At 42.4% G+C, this 11277-nt stretch overlaps 1 protein-coding gene across 1 annotated transcript; it reads right to left on the bottom strand.

Annotated features, from left to right (window-relative positions):
• Positions 1-573: 573 nt before the first annotated feature.
• On the bottom strand, positions 574-10579 carry LOC134534332 (short transient receptor potential channel 6-like). Its single transcript, XM_063372774.1, has 5 exons — positions 10568-10579; positions 8807-9117; positions 5425-5651; positions 2806-3002; positions 574-876 (listed from the first exon to the last, which is right to left on the bottom strand). Exons 1-5 carry the CDS (start codon positions 10577-10579, stop codon positions 574-576), a joined length of 1050 nt encoding a protein of 349 aa, XP_063228844.1.
• Positions 10580-11277: the final 698 nt, after the last annotated feature.

Here is an 11277-nt window from a genome sequence, read left to right as displayed (position 1 = left end):
GAAGATACAGGTGTAATGCAAGTCCCTTAAGTGCTTTTAAGAATCTGTACCGGATGTTTTACGCCTAAAAATTACTCTGAAAACATGCGTTTTAGCCATTTTAACTATTCTAAAAATATACATAGTTTAAAAACTTAATCTAAAATCAAAAGTACTATTCGGCCCTCAGCGAACTCTTAAATGCTTTTCGTAAGCAGACTCCACTCGGATATCTTGAGAAGTTTTCAAGTCGCGTTGTTTTTCCTGAAGCTCTGCGCACCGTATGTGTGCCCGGAACAACCCCAAGCAGCCATTGCTGACTAACGGGGATACCATCATCGCCAGTAGCGGATCCAGGGGCCGAGTACCCGAACCTGGCATCGAACCCCGAGGCCCGCGAGGAGTCCCAGGCTGCTGAATGCGGCCCCTAACCTCCTGTTTTGTGCCTGTTTTGTGACGGGGATTGTGAAATAACTGACTTTGGAAATTCGCTGCAAAGCTTGGTGGCTACAAATGGCCTGAGTTTAATTTAATTTAATTTCGAGGGAAATTAATTTATTTTCACGTTAATCTCGTGTGTTTTCCAGCCCAGCCTTATCTGCTGAGGTTATGTTGTTGACACTTGCCGGACCGGGCCTGCGCGCGCGTCTGGCCCTCCTTGCTCGCGAGCGAGTGGGCCAGCAGCAGCGACAGGAACACCAGGTAGGCCGCGATGCTGTTGAGCATCTTGTTGACGGCGAGCCGCCAGAACTGCGCCCGCTCCGTGAAGGGCGCCGCCGCGTACACGGCAGCCACCACGGGCAGCAGGGCGACCCTGCCCAGCACCGTCAGCATCTTGAGCGGCGCGGGGCGCAGCTGCCACTCGTGCCACGTGCCGCTCCACGCCGCCAGCAGCACCTGCGCGCGCCGGGACGGCCGATCAGAGAAGCGCGTCACGCCACCCACAGGGCCGGCGCGTCCGTACAGGCGAACTAGGCAACCGCGTAGGGCGCCAAGTAGCTGGGGGCGGCGCAGCACGACACATAACAGCTGATATCATATGTTTAACGATTATTGAAACTAGATGAAAATGGATTTTTTTGTAACAGTTTGGAATGTTTATATTGATATAAGTAATTATTTAAAGTCCACGGTGACCTGTTTATGATTTGTAATAAGTAAAAAAAGTAAAAAAAAAACATAAGCCTGCTTACATTTGATTATTGACAAAATCTTAGGCTTACGTGATGTATTTTGAGGCAAGGAAAATTATTTTGGGGTGTCCCGCCAGGGGGGGGGGCAAGGGGGGGGGGGCATTAAGGTTTTTCGCCTAGGGCGCCAATTTACCTTTCACCGGCCCTGGTCACCCAGCCGCGTATGCTCGACCCGCAGTATAAATCAGTTTTTTATAAATCATACAATTAATAATGAGTGATATAAATAGGTTTTAGTTATAGTATCGAACTTAATAATTGTACTGAAATATGTATGCTGACAAACTTGTTATAACTGGATTTACGGTTACTATGAACACATCTCGCTGAGCTAAAGTACAGTTGGTTGCCGCGACTGATAGATGGCAGCACACTCGCGGCACAAGTGACGAAATAATTACAAAAATGATTTGCAGGAAAATGTTATAGTACCTTTTGCCACTATATAAATAAAGGTAGGTACTAATCAAATTGGCACGAAACTTTAACATAATGCATGGAATATTAGCTGAAGCTTCTACAAATGTTCATAGTCCACAACAGTCCTAGAATTGGATCGTTTCATTGATAAAGTTGAACTTTCTCTTTTACATGAATCTCTATAATGGCTACATTCGCGATAGCACGTTAACAACATACAAATAGCACAAATGCATACGTACAACACAGAAGTTTACAGCGGGTCTCGTCTGCGGCTAGCAGGGCCCCGCAAATATGTTTTTCATTTTTATTTTGTTTGTTTGTCTAGTGTTCTTTTTAAAATATGGACATAATGGGAAAAGAAAATTGAAAATTTATTCGAATGTAAATTAAAGTGATGCTCAATGCAAAAATTTCAATTTATGATTTCGTACTAGAAAAAAAATTCTGCGTGAAATTACGCGATTCCACAGGAATTTGATCGTAAGAATTTATAAAATTGACCCAAAGATAATTTATCAGGAAAGAATACCAACATTTCTTCCACATTCGAGTAGCTACTTCACTTTCTTAACATAAGGCCATGTAGGGAAAAACTAAATGTTTGATTACCAACCACTCGATATATATATATATACATATATATATACATATATATATATACATATACATATATACATATATACATATATACATATATACATATATACATATATATATATATATACACACATATAATATATATACATATATTATATATATGTGTGTATGTGTGTGTATGTAGGTGTGTGTGTGTACTAGTTGACTGCCGCGTGAAGACTCCTTTGGGGCTGGTTTCACACCAGACAACTTGTGTTATCAACTTCTCTTCCCAGCGGTAGGTCAATGAGACGTTAGAAGCCGAGGAAGCAGGAGCACTTCTAGTGCTTGCTCTGCTGCGAGAAGAGAAGCAAAAAAAAAGAGGAAACCCAGTCGAAGAAAAGTGTGGGTTCAACCGTTGTTACAAAAAAAATTGTAAAAAAAAATCTGTTGTCACAGTTGGAATGGCAGTGTAATATGATTTAAAATAGGACTATTGTTATATATTATGATGATCTTATCGCTGTATTCGTCACACATCGCGGCACTACTGCTAGCCGACAGGTGCGGACTGGCGTGAGGACGTGTGCCCGGCAGTGTCTCGGGTTGACAGCCGCCAGAGGGACGACCACACCCCTGACCCCCGCCCCTCCAGCCAGGCGCGCGGGCGGGCGGGGCACCGCACCTGCTGCGTGTTGGAGTGCGCCACGAACTCCTTCTGGTTGTACCGCATGGCGAGCATGAGGCGAGGGAACTCGAAGGTGCCCGGGTAGTCGGAGCCGGCGGTCTGCATCAGCACCGTCCTCGCCTCCTCCGCGGTGCGGCACTGCGCTGCAACGCGACCACAGCCCGCGGTGCCGGTTAGGCCCGTCCCACCATCACACCTAACATCATTTATACACCAGCGCGCAGAAGGATTAGCTCGGCAATGCTGAGCTCTTCCTCTTGCGTTGCTCCGCGTGACCAATTGAAGCCGAGTTTTTTGGCTGCATGCCCCCTGGAAGACACGTGTGTTTAAGTTCTAAAAACTATAAAAATTGTTTCAAGTACAAGGATGTCTAGTGTTGTATTACTACGTTGTCGTTTATTTATATTCTATATGTGAATTTTGCCCATTCTATGATCTCTAAGGATTTTTTTTTTAAATTTAATTAATATTTCGTAAACTTGAAAAGTAATCTCCTCATTGACTGACATTTGTTAAGTTTTCGAGCACTGGGGAAGCAGCCGACGCGATAGTAAAATGTTCCGTAAGATCCGTCTCCGTGTACGTGATCCGTCCCCGTTCCGCGCCACTGTGGATCGAGGGTGCCACCTAACCGACAAAATAACGCCTCAGCTGGGCGGAGTCTAAAGCGAAACTAAAGGCCTAGCCACAATCAACATATCATTAACACATTGTAGTTATAGCGGTAAGTACTTTCACAACACAAAACTAGCCAGAGGCCTGGCTACACCGAACTTAAACCTAGCCCCAATCGTTTGTTTATTTCGGTTGTTTTAGCCTTCGGTAAGTTTATGTTGCTATAGTTGGTAGTGTGCAAGTATAAGGAAACAATTAGTGTAAACAGATTAAAATACATAATAGCACAGGAATTTCAAAATTAAATGCAGGAATAAATTATTTTCCTCTTCATAACATGTATCGTGATGTTTATAGCTTAAATCCATTTAGCCAATACACGTATTTTCTTATTTATTAAGTAAGTTCTCAAATGACAACGTAGTAGGATGTTCAGAGCTTCTGATTGGCCGAAAACATATCACGGTTTTAGTAATAAGATAATATTAGCAAGAGTTAAATCTATAGCAAGTTCTACGTAATTTAATACTAGGCGTAGGTAAATCTTACCGCAATGTATGATTGTAGCTAGTCAGAATGAATTACATGTTCAATTACGATGTAGAGAACTGTGTTGTGCTTGTGAAAAGCTTATGTTAATCGTGGTCGCGTTTTTACCAAGTTTTCTGTAAACTGGACTAAATACATTGATGTGATCATACCTATTTTAGACATTTTTTGTTTCGAAAACTGCACCCCTTTCTTTATTATTTTTTTTTTTTAGCTGTCCTTTCGTTTAATGGTTATAAGAAAAAAGTTATACAAAATTATTAAAGCTGATACAGTCTTAAATGAACGTTTTTTCTGGAGCTCTGCTTACAACCTACTTTAAGTATCCTTCCACAACACGCCTAAACAGATATCTTCATGACAAGCCTAGTACATGTAGGCGTGCTTCGAGCAGGGCGAAGCGTCTGCTACGTCGTAAATGTTTATAAAAAAATAGAGAGAGAGATAGAGAGAAACTATCTAGCTAAAAAAAATTCTGACGTACGAATAGAAAAACAAAACAATTTTAGAATGCACGTTATTCAAACACATAAAAGTTTTGTAAGACTAGGTGTATATCAGATTGTAATAATTTTTTTTTAATTTTTGGTCTATAGTCTGTGATATTTTTCTTCGTCGGTTTTATTTCACAAGTGTTCTTATGGGTCCGAATGAACTATACACAGTGAAGCAAGAGCGGCTTTTTGGGTTAAAAGCATATAAATTATGTTTTAATTAGCCTTCAATTAAGTGAAATGTTTTCTGAAATTACAGTACCTAAGATCAATATTTGAGACAAAAATTTGTATGTAAATACTCCACGGACAGTCTCCAACTTATTTAATGTATTTTTTCTCTTATTGAAAATGCACTATTTTCAGTCTTCCTGGAGCCGTTTCTGCTGTGAATACGCTGCACTATGCCAGTGTCAACAGTTGTTGGCTTTCCCGGACAGGGGGAAAAAAAAGGGGGGGGGGGGCTTGGAAGTTAGAGACGATGCCCTTCTCCTTTTCCGAAGTGGGAGATAAAATAATATCAGGATCATGGGGCTGTTGTTAATGAAAATTAGTAACTAACAGGGGCGTAGCCAGGGGGGGGGGGGGGGTTAGGGGTTAACTCCCCCCCCCCCTTAGCACCAAATATTTAATTAATTTCTTATTCATCACTCAAACAAATTTCATATTAAAATTAATAAAAATTTTACCATTACAATATTTAAATTTAAGTACCGAAAACTGCTTAAATAGCAATATTTTACACCTTAAAATCCAAATTTTAAACCGTGGGGGGGGGGGGGTGGAATGCTTCTTAACACCCCCCCCCCCCCCCATACACAAATCCCGGCCACGCCACTGGTAACGAATGGCCACAAACCACTAAGATGAACAGTTCGGACAGAGGCGGACAGAGGCGAGCACTCGCCCATGAGGTCGACGGCGAGCGCCCGGCAGCCGGCCGCCAGCTGCGAGTAGGCGCCGTGGAAGGCGACGAACAGGTGCGCGCAGCGGGTGAGCTCGTGGTACAGCCGGAAGGCCTCGAGCACCGGGTCGCGGCTCGCCTGGCACAGGTAGGCCGGGCTGCAGGCGGCGCGGTACGCGTCCATGCGCGCCGCCGCGGCCCTCAGACCGTCCTGCTCGCGCGTCTGCCGCCTGCACCGCGCACACGCCGGCTCCCAGCGCTAGGAGGCGGGGACCCCCCTCCCCCCTCAGGGCTAAACATATTTTAATATTAAAAGTATATATTTAGTATGATATTAAAATTAATTCAATGACACAAGCATAAATGTTTAATTAAACTTAGTTCACTTTCCATTTTAGATAGCCTATATCAGCAATATTGAACACGTATTTTTCAAAATTTTCCCGGGGGAGGACCCCCGGACCCCCCGCCTAGCTGGGGGGGTATTCCATTCCCCCCCCCCCCCCCCGCTCCCGCCCCCCGGAAAGGCCCTAGCCTTCTGCCTGACCCCCCCCCCCCCCAGAGCAAAATCCTGGGCACGCCACTGCACTACACTACTATGGCTGATGCAAGGTGAGCTGTTCCAACACCTGTACCTTCAACTGTGTGAGGAGCCGCATTGCCCACCGCTTCTGCTGCAGGCTCAAATGTCAGTGGGTTAGTGTCCACCTCAAGCCCCGACCGGAAAAAAAAAATAATCCTGTGTTCGTCGCTGGTCGAGAAGTTCACGGATTCATTTCCCTCCAGGCTGGACTCATCTTACCCCTCACATCATCAAGCCTATTTTTTTTAGAACGCTCATTGGTCGATGGCAAAGTCACGTCATTTGGCGGGTAAAGGCGTGATTGGTAGGGACAAGATTATATGGTGGAAAACATGCCAATGCTCCATGTAACACCGATGTTCATTTTAATGCACAACAAAGCGCCGAAATGCAACTAAAAATCATGAAAACTATCAGTATTTTCAATCAAACTTCATATTAAATTCAATGAAAGTAATTTATTTAGATAGAAGTTTGTACCACAATTTAATAAAAAAAAGATTGGGAAAACTTTACAATTTTTAGTCTTTCATCTGTTATTAATTACTCATTTTTACATTCCAACCTTAGAATATTTTTCAAACACAGAAATACTTAACAGGTTTTTTTTTATTTGTTCCGAAAAGTTAGACATGATTATAACAAATCATTATGTTGTTACGAAAGTTAGCAAGGCCGCGACACGTGCAGGTGCAGAGCTGGCTTGCGGCTGCCGCAACATGATATGCGCGCGCGCGCCTGGAAGATAACAAGGATGCTCGCTTTCCCCCCTCCTTCCCACCACTCCCCGCGCGGCGCCCTGCCTTTGACACGTAACTGAAACCAGACAGCTACGGAGTTACGCGAGCCGCCGACAAGTGTTTCGAGAGATTTCTACCGTCGTGTCGGCGCGGAATGACGCGACTGGCCCCAGCCGCACTCGTTCAGTTCCAGAAATGACGGCTGATATATAAAAAGAGGACGGTGGCCTCAGGAGGGAGTGGAGTTCAGAGAGTTCAGGCGGCAGCCTTCCCGCGGCGGAGTTTCCGGGGCGAATGTGCCGCGGGTGCGGCAGAGTGGCCAAGTCCGCGGACGAAGGTTCCAGGGCAGGGAGTGAGTGAGTGAGTGGAGTCGGGAGTTTTCCCGCGGCGAAGTTTCTGGGCGATAGTGCCGCGGGTGCGGCGGAGTCCCGAGCGAAGTTCCGAGCGAGGCGTCGAGTGGGATCTCGGCGAAGGGGAAGTGCGACGGCGGCGACGGAGTCCTGCGACGGAGGACCACGAGGGGTGCTGCGGCGAGAGGTGCGGCCCAGCGAGGCGTGTGGGTTGTGAGAAACGAGTGACTGGAGGAAGCAACATTTTTTTAAGTAAAATTGATTAATTGGCATTTTTAAATTTTTAGCTAATAATGTAAATAGTGGCAATAAATAAAACTGTGTGTGATAAAAATCTTTAATTGGGCTATCCTTTATGAACCCGCAGTAAATCGTAACAATATTGAAAAAGTCCATCATGCATCAGCCAAAATTATACCTTTTTTGATAAATTATTATCATGGATAATTTAAGTATTGTATTCTTTCAGTAATATGCTACAGTTTTTAATAAACAGATTCCATAAAAATAAAAACAATTACACCGAAGTCTCTTTTTTATAAAACGAAATTGGCCTGAAAATAAAACCATAAAATGTTGACTCTAGTGATTGGGTAACATCTCCTTGTTCATGACTGGCTCGGGGTCGTCAGGACGTGTCAACAGCTTTGTAGCCCTAACATCACCGTGAAGCAGATGTGTGTGTGTGCTTAGAGCCTTCTTTGCTACCCGAAGAATCCGAGAAATATTCGTGGTTGCTCTTATAATTAGTTACCGTGACATAAATAGTCAGGCAGTTAGCAGAAAATGACCAGTAGCATATATCTGGAGACAAAATATGCTACATGAGACAAAACTTCCGTGGTCTTATAGTAGAACATCCGAAGAAATTGTGCTCGATAAAAAAAATAATATAAAGATAATAACCCAAACATGGCAGGCAGAGCCGATCATTAACGATCAGTCTCACGCGCCATTTTTTTGTATTAAGTCATCATTAATATTATTTAAGGCCTCGCGTTTTTTTTTTTTTACCAGTTTCCCATACTGTCTCATTTTGCGATAGGATAAAATAAAAGCTAGATTGATAAGGTTTATGCCTTACCGAGCAAGTAATTTGGGTAGATAAAGTTAAAAATTCTGAGAAAAATTATGGACACGTCATTGTCCAACACTTGTCCAGCGCAAATCACCGAGACTGACTGGAACTGTCTGAAGTTGTAAAGCGTCCCAACTGATTTATCGTATGAAGCCTACAGTATGTCAGTATGTTTATAGAAGTTCCGCAATGAATGGCGTACGTCCATAATTTCTTTAAGAATTACTTAGCCAAATTCCAACAAGTTTTGGAGTTAATATTATTCAGTGATAATCGACAAAACTAAGATGTAGGGGCATGCACATTTCGCGAAAAGATTCTAAGAGTAGCTGAAAGTTAAAACACTGTAGCATCATCTGTGTTTCGTGATTGGGTGAGTTTTTTTTTCAGGTGCATGTTCACAGTGTTACAACACCAATCAGAGTAACTCAGTGCTGAAGCAAACGCGTGCTGAGTGGCTCGGTCAAACAAGGCAACGACATCTCTCGCAGACGGCAGCCAATCATAAGGAATTAACCGCTGCTGCGGGTATACCTCGTTGCCCCTACTAAGATGGCGAAGACGTATCCCTGGGATGGACTGAAGAGTAAAACGAGACAGGGAGAGAGAGGGGGTGGCGAGGGGCCCGACTCACGGGCAGCCGGGCGGGTGCGGCCGGGCCAGCACGTGTCTCCGCCGCAGCAGCATCTGCACGGTGCGGCAGTGGCCGCAGATGGCGGCCAGCATGAGGGGCGTCACGTGCTCGGGGAACTCGCTGCTGTCGCGGCAGCCGGAGAACTCGGCGGGCGACCCGAGGCGCTGCAGCAGGGCGCTGGCCATGGCGGGCTGGTCGTCGCGCACCGCGTGCAGCGCCGCGTCTCCCAGCTGCACGCCCTCCGCGCCCAGCAGCAGCTGCAGCATCTGCAGCGAGCGGCTGCGCACCGCCATGTGCAGCGCCGTCAGGCCCTGCGTGCACACAGCATCACTACAGCACTGCTAGCCTTCACTTCCATTCGTGCACATCTACATTTCCTATTCATAGCCGTGTCGTCGTCACAGATCGCATTCATTCTCACCGGACAGGATGTTGTACTCCAACTAGTAGTATTTATATTTATGCTAGTCTTCCTTAGTCGGTATACTTCGTCTATCGTGTTTCTATCTTGCATATACAGTTATTTTCAATTTATATTCTTTTTTATATACTTCTCATTCTTTATATGTTCTTAGTTCCTCTTCTACTATTGTTGTCATCTTCAATCATCTTTCATCTTTTATAATATCTTTCATTTTTCTCTCCGTCTTATACCTTTGTGTTAAGTAGGCCTATTCCAGTCTCTGCTAGTCTTCAAGTTCTCAGGCTTTCCGCACACTTCTTTCTTCTGTAGTCTTTATCTCTATCAGACATCAGCCACTGAGGTCCCCGTGCATGTGGTACTGCTATCCGGCGAGGGGTAATCGCTGCTTAACTACTCACTGCCGGATAAATTTAGTGCGCAAGCTACGCGCTGGCGAAAAAAAATTCATGCTCACGTTTCTCACCTACGACACACTCGTGCGCTAGTTACTTACCAAGGAGAAATGTTGTGTATCGTCAAATATTGCAAAATAAAGACGCTATCCGCGTCTGTTTGTTCGCTTACATCTTCTAAATAAGAACACAATCGATTTTGATGCGGTTTTCGCCATCATTTGGAGAATAACCCATTCATATTAAATTCAAATATAGTAGAGATATCTCGATCCTTAATAATCAAGTCGTAAAAAGACGCTTTTAAGGCGCTTAAATGACGTAAGCTGACTAATAAATGACTGATACATCAAATTAATGTAAAACAGAATATTGTAGGTCTTAAAAATGCCTACAGAAAAGACTGTGATAGCATATGATTATCTTCTAAGGATGCCTCACAGTAACCATTTATCATTCAAAATTGGTTAAAAAAGAGTTATTTGCGAAGATATTTTGACCGATATAGTATTAACCCTTATCCAATTAAATATGTTAGTTGCTTAGACATTTAATTTAGTTCAATATTGACTTTTATACCTTATCATATGCAATCCATCAATCAATATTGATTAGCATGATATTATTTAATAAGTACCTAATTATTTTTGTAGTTTCATCTGTTATACCTTTCTAATTTATTATTGAAAATAGGTAGATAATTATAAGTAATTACTTATTAAATCTAAATGATGGCTCAGAAGTATATCGGATATATATCCTTATATCATAATCTTCACCAGCGGCTAAGCCCACCCCACACGATGCCCATATTCTGCTATAACTTGTTATACCCATGGGTATAAGAATGTGCATAAAAGTTTGTATAGTATAAGAAAGAATTCTGAACTCCGTACATAATATACCTAGAATGCTAACAAAAAACCAGCCAACACAGTTACCGACCAAAGCAAGCATATCGAAGAAGGATAAACAATTTAACAAAGTACTGGAAAAATTATGAAAATTGCAGCTTTTTATGTTAAACCTTATAAACCTGGTAAATGTTTTTATTTTTAATCTTTTGCAAAAATATAACAAATTTAGTTTAGTATTTAAAAACAAAAACAGAGCAGTTTTGAAATTAAATTGTATTTTTTATTGGTAGGTTAGTTTCAAAATCTAATAATATAAAATTATAAGGATACAAGGGACATTGTATTTGCATTTAATGTAGTTTATTAATGATATATTTTTAATACTACATTAATCACACTTATACAGCTAATTCACAATATTAATTATGCTGATTTCATTTTAATAGTAAAAAAGTCTACCGATTTACAAATTTTATAAATGTTACTTGATTACTTATTTTACTACTTACTTTGAGAAATTGTAACCAACAATTTTTTATAACCCAGTGAGACACAGACACCCGCATAGTTCGCATAAAAAGTAAAACCATCTCGCATTTCCGTTTCTAACAAGGTGTGGGTTTCTGTGAAGGGTTTTTGTTTATTAATAATTTATGGATATTCATTTCCTAATATACGTTGAAGTTTTAATTAGGGGATTTTTTGTTTAAATTACTTGTGAACATATAATTTTATTTTAAGTAAAAATAAATCTACCTAGTATGAAATAAAACCATTGAATCAGCCATATCCTGAATA

This window comes from Bacillus rossius, chromosome 1 (genome assembly GCF_032445375.1).
Source record: "Bacillus rossius redtenbacheri isolate Brsri chromosome 1, Brsri_v3, whole genome shotgun sequence".
Lineage (NCBI taxonomy): Eukaryota > Metazoa > Arthropoda > Insecta > Phasmatodea > Bacillidae > Bacillus > Bacillus rossius.
The sequence above is the reverse complement of the archived record's forward strand: the minus strand, read 5'-3'. Positions and strand labels throughout refer to the sequence as shown.